The sequence below is a fragment of the Antrostomus carolinensis genome, unplaced genomic scaffold, assembly GCF_000700745.2.
Source record: "Antrostomus carolinensis isolate BGI_N321 unplaced genomic scaffold, ASM70074v2 scaffold29074, whole genome shotgun sequence".
In the NCBI taxonomy this organism is placed as follows: domain Eukaryota; kingdom Metazoa; phylum Chordata; class Aves; order Caprimulgiformes; family Caprimulgidae; genus Antrostomus; species Antrostomus carolinensis.
The window spans coordinates 12,866-29,532 of NW_010310554.1; the positions used below are offsets into that span (position 1 = coordinate 12,866).

The following is a 16,667-nucleotide window of genomic DNA, read 5'->3' on the forward strand; positions in this document are numbered from 1 at the left end:
AATAGTCATTCTGATTTAGCTTTTCAACACTTGGCAGTTGTGTTCATTCTTGCTAATGGCAGTTTTGTTTCCCTTTCCTCTGAAAGCTTTTTCCCCGAGTTCTGCCCTAAATGAGCCTTAAAAGAGGTGTTTCTTCTCTTGTCTTATGTATGTCAGCCCAGTTCTGGGGGTCTTTGAGCAGTGTCTTTCTATCCTCTTCTCCATCTACAGCATTTTGAGATTTGCTGTGATTAAGCTGGAGAAGGGTCCAGAGTGGGAAATGGATGTGCTAGGTGATGGTGCTCGGTGGTGCTCTAATTCCTTGTTCGCATCTGGTGACACCATCTGAAGAATGGTCTGCCAATACACTTGAAGGTTTTTTGAGATTTAAAAAAAGAAAGTCTAATTGTTTAGATTTTTGGGGTTTTTTTTAAAGAATTATTGTAGTTAGCTGCAGTATTTATATATATGGGTTTTTATGCCAGTACATCTGGCATGCATACAGGAAAACATCCTGCTTTCTTCCTTTTTCCATACACGATAGACTGCTTTCAATTTGTGCTTTGTTTTGAAGGGATGTGGATGAAACAATCAGCTGGATTAAGGAGAAAGGACAGTTGATGGCCTCAGACGATTTTGGCAGAGACTTAGCCAGTGTGCAAGCTTTACTGCGTAAGCATGAAGGCCTGGAAAGAGATCTTGCAGCTCTAGAAGATAAGGTACCCATATGAAAGGCATTTTACCTACCACTTAAACAAGGTAACCTGCTTGTAAAAGGCTAGAAGCTGACTCGCTGTTTGTTGGCTGGGTTTAGGTTAAGGCCCTTTGTGCAGAAGCTGACCGTTTGCAGCAGTCTCACCCCATAAATGCTTCTCAAATTCAAGTGAAACGGGAGGAGCTGATTGCCAACTGGGAACAGATCCGAACCCTGGCAGCAGAGAGGCATGCTCGCCTTAATGACTCCTACAGGTAGGAATACTGTCATGCTGAAATGACCTTTCTTCCTTGTTCAGATTTGACAGAGGACTCTTGGGAGAAGAAAGAGATGCTGTTTCCAAAATTGGACGATTCTGGTGTTTTCAGCAGCAGTCTTGTTCACCAGATTGTATTTTACAATAACTTCTTGTAGTAAAAGAAATATTTATAGGATAAATGAATACTTACAGGTTTGGGTCATTCTCTGGATGTGGATCAATTATGAAAACAGACACCTTGATGTTTTAGGATGTTTGCTTTTTCTCCCATCTGAGTTGATACCTGTATTTTGAAGTACATTATGTTTTGGTGGTTTGTTTTTTTTAATACACATTTTACAAATCTGTTCTCTGTGGAGTCCTTATGATTTTCTTTGAAGACTAAAATCCAATATAGTGTTTGATGTGTTGTTCTAGACTAAATGAATTACCTGTTTCTGTGATACTTGCTTTGTTGCTGTGGGATTTGTCTTCATCCAGTCTTGTTTCTTTACTAACCTAATTGTCCATGAAACGTGATCTGTTAGGTCCCTATTGAGAAGCCATACTGAACAGAAACTTGTCCTAGTGTGGTGGTTAGCTTCCATCCTTTCTGATTTTGTTTTTCTGCTGTTTGTTCCCTTTCATGGTGCAAGATTTATGGTGGTGGAGACCCACAGAAGTAATCATTCTTCCTTTGGCTTCCTTGTCATAATCTCTTCAGATCAATCAACAGCAAATTTAAAAGGGAAACAGAAACTGATTACTTTTGCTGCTAAGTGTTAAACACATGCCAGAGGCAGTAACTGTAAAGGCATGCTGAAAGGAATCTGAGAATCTGTTTGTATGTTTTAAGGTTGAGGGATGTGCATTTGAAACTTTCTGTCAGTTACCCTCAGTACACTGTGATGGTTGTGACAGAAGCAGTGCTGTGGGCTATCCTGAAACACCCTGCTTGAGAACTATCTTTTGATTCCTGTTGTCTTCAACATACAGGCTTGTGGTTAAGAATGTTCCTTTTACTTTCAATATAAGTTATATGCAAAATATGTCTTTGAGAAAATGATTTTGAACCTAGCCTTTTCCTAACTTTAAAAGGCTTCTTTTTTTTGATTGAGAGCATATTTAGTTATTTCATATTCTGACTGCATTTTGGTATTGTCTGGCTTTGTTTGTTTGTGAGGAACAGCTTTTATGTTTGTAACCCTTTCTTTGGGATAAGGATGGAGAAACTATGTGAACAAATTATTCCCAACCATTTTTTCTTTTGCTTTCCTAAGACTGCAGCGCTTTCTTGCGGATTTCCGAGACCTCACCAGCTGGGTGACTGAGATGAAGGCTCTGATAAATGCTGATGAACTTGCCAATGATGTGGCTGGAGCAGAAGCCCTTCTAGATAGACATCAGGAACATAAGGTATAATGGTTATACAGCCAAATCCAGTCAGCAGCCCTCAGTAACCGATTTGTATGTCTAATACAGTCTGAGTCAGAACTACTGATGTTGTATCACTAGAATCCTTGGATGAGGCAACTAACACAGTACTAGATTGCCATCCTGATTTTAATATTTCTACTCTGTTTCTTAGATATACACTAATAAATAAGCATTTAAGAAGGCTTATGATTATTTTTTATAAAAAATAATTAGACCTGATAATAGTCAGTTGGACTCATGACTATTTTAGCTCTCCATCATGAGGACTTGCTGTAAGTAAGTAGAAAGTGCAGCTTAAAACCAACCTTTAGTTTCATTTTAACATGTTAATTTATACTTGTAGCATTGTAAGGTAATACATTTCATTCTAGTTTTCATGTTAAGTGTTAATGTATTTAAAGGTAGTTGAATGTTTATCACTCAGATGGCCAGACTGTTATTTTCAATAGCATTTTTCATATTCTGACACTCTATTCTAACATGAATTTTGTAACAGCTTATTCATGTCTTCATAGGGAGAAATTGATGCCCATGAAGATAGCTTCAAATCTGCTGATGAGTCTGGCCAGGCTTTGCTTGCTGCTGGGCACTATGCTTCTGATGAAGTTAAAGAAAAGGTAAGTTGAGAGAAAGAGCTTTCTTCATGTATTTATGTAACGTGTGCTTTTCATTCCCAAATTGACAGCTTCTGCCTATCTGTTAGTAGGAACTATTAGTACTATCCATCAGGAACTATTAGAATGTCTTTCTTCCAAAAGAAAAATGAGTTATCCGTTTATCTAAATTTAGATTTGCTATCAGAAGTGTCAGTAAATATTTAGTCTTTCTAAATTTTGGTTTTCAGACTACTGGAGCCTCTCATATTGAAAGTCTGCATATTGAAACATTGGTCAGTCAGTCAGTTCAAATGCTGTAAGTGAGAGTGGGCCAAAGAGATTTCAGAGGCTGAGAGAGCAGGATGGTTTGCTGAAGAGCTCCTCTTATGAATAGATCTACAGTCTAAAAGAGTGGTTGTCCATTAAATATCTCTGTGTAGATTTAATGTGGAAAAGGAGACGTTTCTGACTGAAGTCAGAAGGTTGTAGCCACTTCTCAAGCTTGATAAGCTGAGAAAAGGCTTGCCCTATGTGAGGGTGATGATCTCAGTAACAGGAGAATGATTCTTTATACAGGAGGCCATTTTCAGTCCAGTGTTAACCACGTTTTTGGAGTCACAACTTGATTTTACATTGAGATGGCAATGAACCAGACTGTTAAATAAAATGATTATATCTTCCTCTTCCCAATCCATTAGCTGACCATCCTCTCGGATGAAAGATCTGCCTTGCTAGAACTATGGGAGCTTCGCCGACAACAGTACGAACAGTGCATGGACCTGCAGCTTTTCTACAGAGATACTGAACAAGTTGACAACTGGATGAGCAAACAAGAAGTGAGTGCTTAGCTTTGAACTCTCCAGATATGGTTGATTTTTGTTCCTGACTAGTCTTCTGTAGACTTAAGCAATTGGTATTTACTAGTGGCAGTGACTCCCACTGAACATGCACTAGTGAGCAGGGTGCTGTGCAGAGTTATTTAGAATCTTAGATTGTTGTGAGTTGGAAGGGACCCACAAGGATCATCGAGTCCAACTCTTGCCTTAGCATAGAACACCATCCCAGTATATCACCCTTTACTTTTCAGGAATACCACGTGGTAGGAAACATCACTGGCCATGCTTGAGTTGACTTGGAGCAGCTAAGCATGGAAACATAAGTATATGTTTGTTTCCTTACTTTAGGCATTTCTGCTGAATGAAGACCTTGGTGATTCTCTGGATAGTGTGGAGGCTCTTCTAAAGAAGCATGAAGACTTTGAGAAATCCCTAAGTGCCCAAGAGGAGAAAATCACAGTAAGACATTTAAATTAGATGATCACTAAATGGGCAAGAGATAAAACAAGTGAATTTGTTGACTGGGGAAGAGACACTGCTGGAGGATGACAGAGAAGGATGGGGTTTGCTCTGCAGAATGATCTGCTGTTACATGGGATGTATTATCTCTAAATGACGTGTATTGTGTCTAAAATGGAAAATAGTGGAAAAGATAGGACAGGGCTTGATTGTCCACCCAGTGTTTGCACATCATGCCAGCACCTGCATGGATAAAGATTTGTCAAAAATCCGCACTCTTCCACATGGAAGATGATACAGATAAAAAAGGGTGTAACAATAACTATCTTAATGGCTTTCTATTAGTTTTAATGTGATAAACTTTTGAGAATTGATCTACTGAGTAAACTTGCACAAACAATTTTTATTACGCTAAGTAAATGGAAAACTGTTTTCTCTTTAGGCATTAGATGAGTTTGCTACTAAATTGATTCAGAATAACCATTATGCCATGGATGATGTTGCTACACGCAGAGATGCTGTAAGTATCTAAAACAGATTTAGACTGTAGACTGTAAATCATGTTCTGCTTTATTATTTTAAATGGTATGACTGCAATATAGGATAAGTCAGCAGAGCTCTCCCAGAAGTACAGGGACAGTGGTGGCTATTAAAAGCTTAAAGAATTTAAAAGCCTTTACTTTGTTTTTTTTTTCCAGCTGCTGAGCCGTCGAAATGCCCTTCATGAGAGAGCCATGTACCGCCGTGCTCAACTGGCAGATTCTTTCCATCTGCAACAGTTCTTCCGAGACTCTGATGAGCTAAAGAGTTGGGTAAATGAAAAAATGAAAACTGCAACAGATGAGGCATACAAGGTAAACACAGAGTTGAATGTTGCAGTGATTTTAAGGCAATACCAGGCTTAATGTAATCACTCTAATGATATGAAGCAGTGTCAGCCAAAATGTTGCTGATAGTAGGCAGTATTAGTGGCAGCAGGAGGAATTGCAATTTCTTCCTGACCCCAAGGGAGTTTTTCCCATCGTGCTGTAATCATGCTTATTCAGTAGCTTAAGTGTTCTAATTTCAAAGGTATGTTTTTGTCACCAAATCCTCCTGGGGCGTCCTGTCATGTGTATGAATGTAGTCTAACTTCAGAAAGTTTTCAGAGATCTATAGATACTAATTTTGGATTGAAAGTTTCTTATTCTTTCTTCATCTGTAGGATCCATCAAACTTGCAAGGTAAAGTTCAGAAACATCAGGCTTTTGAAGCAGAGCTTTCTGCTAATCAGAGTCGTATTGATGCGCTGGAGAAAGCTGGACAGAAGTTGATTGATGTCAATCACTATGCATCTGACGAAGTGGCAGCTCGCATGAATGAAGTTATCAGCTTGTGGAAAAAACTTCTGGAGGCCACTGAGCTCAAAGGTATGACTTACTTGGAAGAATAGAGGCAATTCTTTTTCTAGAGAGTTTAGCTGGGAGAATGCAGGAAGCGAGTTAAATGAAGTGGAAAACTTCAGTAGTCTTTTCCTCTTGCCATTCTGTCTCTGTCAGGTATAAAACTGCGTGAAGCCAATCAACAGCAGCAGTTTAATCGTAATGTGGAAGACATTGAACTGTGGTTGTATGAAGTAGAGGGACACTTGGCTTCTGATGACTATGGAAAAGATCTCACTAGTGTTCAGAATCTTCAGAAGAAACATGCCCTGCTAGAGGCAGATGTTGCTGCCCACCAGGTAAGGGAAATAATTTTCCTTCCTGACCTTCCAGATCTGCTCACTCAGAAGTATTCACTCCAGAGACCTTAGCAGGTCTGTATTTTCATATTTTTTGTAGCTTTGGGCTTTACAGTTATTTATCAGAAATAATTTTGAACTGAAATGTATATTGTACCTCTCTAAGAACAAGATCTTCTTGACTTCAACAAAACCAAGCTTTTTGAAAAGGTAAAATAATTTCATGCTGACCTGCTGACAGCGCACCATTGTTTTGTGCTGTGAATACCAACCTAAAAAGATGTGCTGTGCTTTGCGTAGGAAGTAATTCCTCCTTAGACTCTCCATTTGCAAACAGCTTATTCTTGTTTGGTTTGTTTTCATATAGCTCCAAGAAATGGGAGGCAAGGGAGAATGGATCAGTCTTTAAATATAGAACTTTACCGCAAATGGTTCTTTTGTTTGCAAATGTTCTTTAGGGGAACTAAATCCACAACGAGAAAATCAACAAAATCTGGGTTCCCACAACTGGAATTATCAGTTGTTAACAATTGAAAAATGGTTTGTCTAGAGGGGCACATCTGTAAAGTAAATGTAATTTCAAGAATCTTTTGTTTATTTTATGAAATTGACAGACTAAAACCAATTATATTTACATAATGTGTCGAATGTTATCCAGGATATAATTATAACCAAAATTATTGCACTGACAGTGTGCAGCTGAGGTTCTCTTCTGTCACAATATAACTTCTTAGCTAAGACCTGAAGATGTTTTCAGTCACTGCAGCCATTTTGCAGAAATTCTAACACAATGCTATTGCTGAATTAATTTCAGGATCGTATAGATGGTATTACCATCCAGGCACGCCAGTTCCAAGATGCTGGGCACTTTGATGCTGACAATATCAAGAAGAAACAAGAAGCTTTAGTAGCTCGTTACGAAGCTCTGAAGGATCCTATGGTAGCTCGGAAACAGAAACTTGCAGATTCTCTTCGCCTGCAGCAGCTTTTCCGTGACATTGAGGATGAAGAGACCTGGATTAGGGAAAAAGAACCTATTGCAGCTTCAACCAACCGAGGTTGGTCCATCCTGGTATCTCCAAGATTTAGATGTCACAATTGCTCTGTTATAACTTGTCTCTTTATGGATCATTCCCTGGAAACATCTGAAAGGTTTATTGTAATTAACATTGCCCAGAGTTACAAGTTTGCCATCACCCATGGTTCTTTAACTGTTATGTTACTTCTACAATTCCAGTAAGTAACGTAGTTTTTTACAGTGCTCTGTCTTCATTGTGATAGTACTTCTTCTGCAAGTGTGTCTAGCACTCATTGCAGCTTCCTTGAAATTTTAGTTTAGCCTAATGTCTCTGAATTAACTGATTAACTGTTTTATATCTTTCAGGCAAGGACTTAATTGGTGTCCAGAATCTGCTAAAGAAGCACCAGGCTTTGCAGGCAGAAATTGCAGGCCATGAGCCCCGCATTAAAGCAGTCACACAGAAAGGAAATGCTATGGTGGAAGAGGGTATGTCTCGATGGTTTTTTAATCCTTTCTCTTTCAGAAATCCAAAAGTCTTTGTGCTGGACTTTGTTCTCTACTCCTGTACAATTAAGAATCACTGTCTGTTTTTATCTGTGCAATAGACAAGTACCTGCTAGCAGGATGAACTTCTGGTCATTCCTTCCCCTAAAAATAAAAATAGGTTCCTTGAAAGAAATGTGTCATAGTTTTCACAGTTCTCCATCTGCTCAGGAAAACACGAGCCCTGTATTCAGCAGCTTTGTGTCTATGATAATTAGTCTCCATTTTTTAATCTCTTAAAGGCTTAGTATCTGAGATACATAATCAAGATGTGAGAGATGATCCTCCACAAAGTTAGTAAGAGTCATTCCTGAATAAGTATATATCTTCATTTCTGACTGGGTGTTCTTAACACTAGAATAAAAATAAAATAAATAAAAAATCCATGACTCTGAGATTCAGAATGCATGTCTGAAATAATATTTGTCCTTTGTCAAAACTGTGCTAGTGGATAGAGATGACCTTTCCTGTTTCATCATTGAGAAGAAATGTTGTGACATGGCTTGTTTTGTTCTTAATAATTCAGATATTCCTAGGACAGTTTGATTGACAGGTACAGTGTTTTCCAGTCTGAGGCAAAAGGATGAGCTGAGATACACTGTCATTATTCTCGACAGAATAGGCTGCATAGATTTAAACAGGTCAAATTTCTGTGGCTTTCAAGAAGCGCAAATAGTCTTTCAGTGTGAATTTTTTATGTCTCCTCAAGTCCTTCAGTTCCTTCTCTCTCTGTTACCTAGGACATTTTGCAGCTGAGGATGTGAAAATCAAATTGAATGAGCTAAACCAAAAGTGGGACTCTCTGAAAGCTAAAGCATCTCAGCGTCGACAAGACCTAGAGGATTCCCTGCAAGCTCAGCAGTACTTTGCTGATGCTAATGAGGCAGAATCCTGGATGAGGGAAAAGGAGCCCATTGTAGGCAGTACTGACTATGGAAAAGATGAAGACTCTGCTGAGGTATCTGAGATTGTTATTTTAATCAGTTTTGCATAAACAGAGTGAGGATTTGTCTGGTGGTAAAAAAAAATAAGGAGCTCTGCTAATTTCAGGATTCATAAGAAAAAAGGCAGAAGATTCTTCCATCAAGCTGAATTTTGTCTCAAAGTCAAAAGCTGACAGTTTTTCCTGTGTCTTAGTTATTGCACATGAAATTTTGCTGTTCAGTGTATTAAACAAATTGTGAGGAAACTTTACATTTGTATTCACTTTAATAGGGTTTTTGTAAAGTATTGTGAGTCTAATATCAGCCAATTCCTTGTGTGATGTTGCATTTCAGCATGAGTCTGTTTTTCAACAGCTCATTGGTCTGTAAGTAATTTTTTGTCTGGAGTTATTTTACTAGTATGGTTCTGCAGCCAAACACCACATCCCAGACACTGCTGACTGACATTTCATCAAAATGAAGTGCAGTTTAAAGATATACTTTCAAACTTAATGCTATTTCCAGAGTGATACGTGGTGCATCCTGGTCAGGACAAAAGAATGTTTCTGAGATAAGGTAGAGGAAAAGCACCAGAAGTATTTGGACAGCTATCTAGCCTGTGAATAAATAGAAGTGGTTATTCTCATGAGAGTCATCAGACTGGCAGCTCTGAAAAACCCACATTCCCTGTGTATGGAGCCAAAGTATGTATTTTAAGGAGACTGGTATTTGTAAAATGGCTAGGTGTACATATTGTTTTTTATCATTCACTTTCAGGCTCTGCTGAAGAAACACGAAGCTTTGATGTCTGATCTTTCTGCTTACGGCAGTAGCATACAGGCATTAAGGGAACAGGCCCAGTCATGCAGGGTAAGGAAAGATGCTAATCACATTGCTGGAATTCTTGGGTCAGCAGAAGGTAAAGACAAAGCTTAATAACAGTTGTTGGTTTTGAGAACTTATTGTGGACTGTACTCGATTTTTCTCAAAAAATTTAGTGGTCTGTTTTTGTAATCATACCAGGCAGCTGTGTTGCATTGGAAGAAAACAGGATAATGTGGTGGTTTTCAAGGTTTGAGCTCAGACAGCACCTAAAATAAGTCTTACGTGTTTCAACAAGAATACTTTTAAGGCACTACAGTAGCTTTAACTAAGGCTGAAATATTTTTCAGGACAACTACATGGATTGTAATGAACATGGAACAACTCATTTTTCTTTTGCTCTTTCTTTGTTAGCAACAAGTTGCTCCCACAGATGATGAAACTGGAAAAGAACTTGTTCTGGCACTCTATGATTACCAAGAGAAAAGTCCTCGGGAGGTGACTATGAAAAAGGGAGATATCCTCACCTTACTCAACAGCACCAACAAGGTATGCTCTTGACTGCTGGTTTGCTGAGCTGCCTTTATTTATTTATTTATTTAAATAAGAGCATTGAAAGACGTTAAAGCATTTGCACATTTAGTCCATGTTCCTGTTCAGCACTGTGGCATACCTCTTCAGCTCATTCTCATGACTCCTCTATAGCTGCCAACTTTGCTAAGTCAGGTAAACAACGTATGCTATAGGGCATGTGTCTGTCAGAAAACTTATTTCCCTACTGTTGAGGAATTTTTGACCAAACACAAGGGGAGAAGTGGGAGTAAGACTTGAATATCTTCAAGAGACAGTTTGTTTGAAATTATCTCCATAAAAAGAGCAAACTGTTGTGCTCATCACTGGTTTTCTTGTCTTCATTTAATAGAAGCCTCTAATGTGCAGCTTACAGTTGCTCAGCATACTTGATTCTTGCCTCATAGTGGTTGTTTTTTTGTTTTATTTTGTTTTTCCCCCCCCAGGACTGGTGGAAAGTTGAAGTTAATGACCGTCAGGGCTTTGTACCAGCTGCCTATGTGAAAAAACTAGATCCTGCCCAGTCTGCATCCCGAGAGAATCTCCTGGAGGAGCAAGGCAGCATAGCATTGCGACAGGAGCAAATTGACAACCAGTAAGATCTAACTGATGAGATATGACACCCATCCAGCATTTGCTGGCTTGGCCTTTGCCTCACGTATGCCAGAAGTTTAGGTTAATGCCTCTTACACTAGGGAGTAATTAATTGGAGCAAAACAAGGAGCTCCTTTACCAGGGACACCAAATTGAGTTGTTTTAATCTTATTCTAGATTTTCTTGTTGCTTTTCCCATTTTTTAACTGTAAAACTCATGACACTAGAACTCAACTTGCTGTCTGACTTCAGTATTTTATCTGTTCCTTTTGTTGTTGCACCTAACAACTTAAACTTGTTTGTGAGTTATATCTGTCCTAAGCAGCTCTTGTATTTGTAGTTGTCATTTCTTAATGTGTGATCGTTTTGAAAAGCTTTCTTATATTTGGTTACATAAAGTACAGTACCCTCCCTATACAGGGCTGCCTCTGGAGGTGACCTCCTTAGGAGCTGTGGCTGCTTTGGTGCTAGCTCATTACATTTTTTTCCTGAAATGTGGTGCCATTATTTGTTGCCATTACATGGGCTAAAACGTGCCCCCCCCCTCCTTTTTTTTTTTCTCTCCTCTTTTAAAGGAGGAACATGTCATTGCAAATAGAGAAGACTGCATGACTGCTTGGTAACGACCTCTTAAAGCACATGGTGGTTGTAGATTAGTTCAAGCAAGGGCTGTGGGAGATAGCTGTGAGCTACTGGCTCATCTTATCAAGCCACTTGGAAGCTAAAGCTGAAAGTTCTATGAATACTCCCATCTGTTTGCACAGCTATGCTGTCATTCTACATGAGAGTTGCTTCCCACTCAGTTGTTTTGAGTCACCAGTTATTACAGTCACATACAATAATTACTAGCTTTCTCTTTATAATTTTTTAAAAAACAACAACAACAAAAAAAACCCCAAACCAAAAAACAGCCAACAAATAACCCCCAAACCAACCAACCAAACAAAAAAGCTTGTACCAGTGAGATGAAAGGATGCTGAAAAATTGTGACACAATGTTCAAGATTTTAATAATGTGTAACTTTATGGTTTTGCATAGAAAGAAGAGTTTTGTTTTTAAGTTCTGTTAAAAGTTCTGTTTTTAAGAACTAGAACAGGGGATGCCTTATTTTAGAGCCAAGGAGGGGGAACCACCCTTTAGTTTACAGTCACATGGCACAATGGTCAGGAAATGAGGAGACCTTATAGAGAGAGTTCAACTGTACTGCTGAGGTTTCCTTCTGTGAATTGTACTCCTGGTCTGATTTGCTTTGTTTGCTTCTCAATGACACCTAATTTTTCTCCATTTAAATGTGAACTCTTAACCATCTCCTACCACAGACAACCCATGGATGGAGCTGCTGCTTTCATTATTTTTGTTAATCTGACTAATTTTTTGCATGCATTTGCTGTGCTCCCTCTGTCTGTGCAGGACTCTCATAACTAAGGAAGTCGGCAGTGTATCTCTGCGTATGAAACAGGTCGAAGAACTGTGAGTAGGATTAGCCCTTTCTAAACCATGCTGTCTCCATACTGTCACTGTTTATTCTCCCTTTGTTTCTTTGGGAAAGCTGCTCCAAAGAGACTTGAAGGAAGCAATTTCTGCAATGTGAATTATTTTAGTTTAGATGAGTGTCATGGTATGTGTTTCATGTGTTCTTTATAGCCAGCCATCCAGCCAGCTGCTTATCTTGTTGCTGACCTCTGCACTGCTAAATTGGTTGATGATGTTATTTTCCATTATGCTGATTTTGTTTACCAAATGAGGCTTTAGTGATATCTAGACTGTTTTCTCTAAAAAGGAATCTGTTGTATTTTCTGAGGTGCAGATATAAATATTAATTTGTTTATATAAATATAGAAAAAAATATATATATAACCAATTCTATGTCACATATTAATGCCTTAGAGTTTGGGAAGGGTGGAGTTACCATAGTTTATTATATAAAGTAACATTCACGTTGAGTAGTAGAAAAGCATTTGTTTGTTTATATCTGATGATTGGGTTTTATTATAACATTAACTTACTTTTCAAACTTGTGTTCATGTCTCCTAGAAAAAATACCAAGTTTCTGTTACAGTCTTGAAAGTTCCTGGGAGATGCAAAGCAATAGAGTTCATTGGCTGTGCCTCACTGGCTTTTCCCAGAGCATATATCTATTGAGAATCAAAAGTGAAAGTATTATGTTAATCTCTGGAGCGTTGCAAAGCAACTTTGAGGAAAGGGCTGCTTCTAAAGGAATTTTGCCCCAGCTCCTCCATGAACTTAACAAGTATTTAATGCCTAAAATTGTATGCTGAGGCAAACATCTGCAGCTGGGGCAGGCTTCAGAACAGAGTTTTCCTGCATGCAGTAGCACATTCAAGTCAGGGTAGAATGTTTCTATTCAAACCTCAGATAAAAGTTTCTTAGTTCCTTTCTATCCAGCCTTAAACCAGGATAGACAGGAAACCACAAAGTCTCTGCTTCCGTGGCAAGACTTAAGAGTTGATTATCAATTTGATGTATAGACATTACAGCCCAGGCCATCAAGGACTTTCTTCAACAGACTTTGTAATCTCTGAGTTATTGATTAGCAAAACGTTACACCATGGAGCTCTTCAAGTTGGGAGGTGTAGTTGTGTGGTGGTGTCGTCAGAATGGGCATCTTCATGGCTTAATAATAAGAATCAGTTGCTGCTGTTGGTAACTGTAGAAGACCAATGTGCAGTCTGATTCAGGATATAAATATATCATCCAGATGCAACTGGAATATCTCATCTTCCAGAAGATTTAAAGCAGAGTAACAGTAAGAATGGGTGTTAAGGATGTGGCTTTTCTGAAGGCAGGTTCTTTAGAAACAGGCATTATGCATTGCAGAGATCTGTAATTCAGGATCAATGACTGGAAAACTTCTGCTGGCCTTTATCAGTGATAGCGTGGGAAAGGTCTTGTAGGATTGTCTACATCTAGTTGATTACCAGGAATCAAATAGGAGACATTAGTTTTCTTGTGGTTTTAAGTACATGGCTGGTCTTCTAAGGTTTAATTTCCTGTTCAAACCAATTTAAACATTTTAGAGGTTTTACTTTGCATTTATTCTAATGTAAATGAGGAGTAACTTCACTGATGATGTTGGGAATTCCACAGGTATAAGAACTTTGTACGTGAAATGAGTTTCATGGATTTCCCAGTTGAATATAATTATGTTATCAAAGAAGTAACACCTTTTTTAAAAAAAAAAAACATTCAGCAGATTTTGCACTGAATAATAGCTAGGTAAGACGTGTATGTCCAGTAGCTGGGAGGCTAGTGGATTTTGATAATCTGATGACAAACTTGATCTACTGTAGGAAAATACATCTCAGAAAGTAAGACCCTATGGAGTCCTTCTTCCACTGCAGTGCTGCTGTAGCTTAAGAGCCTACCCTGACCTAAGCTGCGACTTGGGTTTGTTTTTGCCCAGTGAAGTGTTGCATGTGGGAGAACTGGTTCTGGTGTGATATCCACGTGGAGGAGAGGTGTACAGTTTGCATTTCCCTAATCACGTACAAGTAGACCGTTCTGTAGAAGAACAGTGTAGACTGCAGGGATTTCTGACATCTTTGGTGATACCAGTACTTGGTAGATTATTGTGACTCTGCTCAATTCAGTCTGACTTCCCCCTGCTTTCCTTTTCTGCTTCTTCCAGGTATCACTCTCTTCTTGAGCTGGGAGAAAAACGTAAAGGCATGCTAGAAAAAAGTTGTAAAAAATTTATGCTTTTCCGTGAAGCTAATGAGCTTCAGCAGTGGATCAATGAGAAGGAAGCTGCACTTACAAATGAGGAAGTGGGTGCTGATCTGGAGCAGGTGGAGGTGCTACAGAAGAAATTTGATGACTTTCAGAAGGTATGTTGTCACGCTGCATAATGTGTGTGTTGGTTTTGGTCTCTCCCCCCACGCTTTCTGATTATAGAATCATAGAATGGTTAGGGACCTTAAAGATCATCTAGTTCCAACTAGATCATCTGTCCATGATAATTTTTCATAGTTGAGCATAGCTGAGAAGGATATGTAGCCTTGATTGGAAATAAAAAGGTATATATGCATTTTTTTGTAATTTTGTTTTGTGAGGATAGAGGGAATCCCAGGTGAGATTAGCTAATCTAGTATTGTAGCTGAGAAAATAGTTAGCAGTTACTGGATTTGGGTTCTTTTACAATAAACTAATGGTTGAAATTAAAATGTGTCACCTATTAAAATTTAAACACAAGTGCTCCACTACTATTTTTTAACTAGGTTCCCTTTCTGCTTTACAGAAAGCTCTCTGTCAGTCTGACTGGAAGCATATAAGTGTCTTAGTCAAATTACTTTTAAAGTTTACTTTTTAACTTATTCATGCAGTAATATGGTCGATCGGTTTTGAGCTTTATGTTGGTGATGTTGTGTACCTGAGAGTTTAAATGTGTATTCCATTCCTGATTGGTGATTGATTAACTTTGTGTATGGAAAACTCGGATAGTGTGTTTCTTTAATCCGTTGATGCTCGGCACTGGCAGCTGGAGTGTCTTGGCCTTGACTCTCCTGCATTGTAAATTCACTGGTAACTGTAAAGGTCAAGTGTGCTGAATTCCTGAATGCTTTTTGGCCCTGGTTTGCCAGCTTGTTCCATGTGTTTTGCTTGTGTGGATGTTAACACTGCGATATTTTACTGTTCTGTGCAGGATTTAAAAGCTAACGAGTCACGTCTGAAGGACATAAACAAGGTTGCGAATGACCTGGAGTCAGAAGGGTTGATGGCAGATGAAGTGCAAGCAGTACAGCAACAGGTCCACTTTTTTTTCTGACTTAGTCTAATCCTCTTGAGAAGCACAAGACTTTTTTCCTTTTGTCTGTTGTCTTCCTCTTTGTGTGTCATTCCAAGATTCTAGCTGTTCGTTTTTGCTCTCTGGGCAGCTAATACTGGTATTCTCACCAGAGGTGCTCATTGCCTGTTCTGTAATGTGGCCATCACAAAGGTACCCTTGGAATTGTTTCTTTTTGAATAGTGCTAAAGCAAATTGTACCATCTAGAGCTTTTTTCTTTTTTTAGGAATGGAAAGTCTTTGAAATAATATTTAAAGTCATGGAGAATCCATGCATTAGCTTTGCTTTCTATAAATTTGAAGTTTCAGCCTTTATTTCTTTGCAGGAAAAATGGTGAGGAACGCTAGGGAAAAAGGGAAATAAAAGCAAGAGCTCAGCTTACAGTGCAGGGGTTTTGTGCATTTTCTGTTTTGTTTTTTTTTTTAGTAACATACCTTTTTTTTTCCTCTAGCTTTTCACATACTTGTGCTATTTCTGTAAATAATTCTATCTGGTGCCAACAGAGTATTGAAGCAGCTGGTTTATTTTCTGAGCTCTAAGATGATGTGTTACAGTAGATGGTTGAGTAGTCTAACTCTCATTTCTACATTTAGGTTGTGCAAGCACTATTTGGCTTAATGACATGCTGATAACCAATTTGTAGAAGAAATGTTCTCAAAAGCATGTTCTCAAAAACAGTAAAACTTTTCTTCCTATTAGAAAATAACAAGTTGTTTCTGTTTGTCCCTCTTCCTTTGCAGGAAGTGTATGGTATGATGCCCAGGGTAAGTGTTGATTTCTGAGATACCGTGGCAATTGTAACAGGTTTGGGATGTACAAGTAGAAGTTCAGCCATAATTGTAGTCCATTTCCATGAAGGAACTCAATAATGACTTTGAATGGACATAAAAAGATTATCTTATCTTTGATCCTTTTGTTTCCCAAGTGTCTTACCCCACGTCACAGATCAAGGCAGAGCAGGATAACCCAAAATGACAGATACACTTCCTTGTAAAAAATTATTTACTCTGTTAAGGATCGAACATGGAAAACTTTGAAAGATTTTTCGTATATTCTGATGGGTTTAGATTTTGCTTCCTATTTAAAGCTGTTTCTTCACATTTTCAAACAGGATGAAACTGATTCAAAGACAGCCTCTCCTTGGAAGGTAGGTGTCATTACTTAGTAGCACACAACAGGAAAGTGAAACAGAAACTACAGCACATCATCTTTTTTAGAACATACACCTTCTCACATACCTTTTTTCTTTTCTTACCCCCCCCCCCCAGACTGTTGACCAAGTGATTTTAATGGTGTCCTAGTCTCAGCAAGTATTTGAATTGGTGTTGATTTAGGGTTAGTGACTTTGATTTCACCTTGCTTGTTCACTTCAACAAGCCTGTTACAAAAAAAATTGTTGAGCATTCAGC

The 16,667-nt window shown here is 38.5% G+C and overlaps 1 protein-coding gene across 5 annotated transcripts in view; it reads left to right on the top strand.

Annotated features, from left to right (window-relative positions):
* SPTAN1 (spectrin alpha, non-erythrocytic 1) overlaps positions 1–16,667 on the top strand; it is a 47,727-nt gene that overhangs the window by 10,368 nt on the left and 20,692 nt on the right. For 3 of the 5 annotated variants that reach the window (XM_029084624.1, XM_010166462.2, XM_010166463.2), the window contains 21 exons: positions 554–698; positions 794–948; positions 2,213–2,348; positions 2,885–2,986; positions 3,664–3,801; positions 4,150–4,260; positions 4,703–4,780; positions 4,959–5,114; positions 5,465–5,669; positions 5,799–5,980; positions 6,795–7,038; positions 7,365–7,487; positions 8,285–8,502; positions 9,245–9,337; positions 9,704–9,838; positions 10,306–10,454; positions 11,864–11,923; positions 14,103–14,301; positions 15,117–15,221; positions 15,999–16,022; positions 16,370–16,405. In XM_029084624.1, coding sequence (XP_028940457.1) covers positions 554–698; positions 794–948; positions 2,213–2,348; positions 2,885–2,986; positions 3,664–3,801; positions 4,150–4,260; positions 4,703–4,780; positions 4,959–5,114; positions 5,465–5,669; positions 5,799–5,980; positions 6,795–7,038; positions 7,365–7,487; positions 8,285–8,502; positions 9,245–9,337; positions 9,704–9,838; positions 10,306–10,454; positions 11,864–11,923; positions 14,103–14,301; positions 15,117–15,221; positions 15,999–16,022; positions 16,370–16,405 — 2,794 coding nt within the window. The remainder of the gene's footprint in view (positions 1–553; positions 699–793; positions 949–2,212; positions 2,349–2,884; positions 2,987–3,663; positions 3,802–4,149; positions 4,261–4,702; positions 4,781–4,958; positions 5,115–5,464; positions 5,670–5,798; positions 5,981–6,794; positions 7,039–7,364; positions 7,488–8,284; positions 8,503–9,244; positions 9,338–9,703; positions 9,839–10,305; positions 10,455–11,863; positions 11,924–14,102; positions 14,302–15,116; positions 15,222–15,998; positions 16,023–16,369; positions 16,406–16,667) is intronic. The other 2 variants (XM_029084625.1, XM_010166464.2) reach the window with 1 other exon arrangement.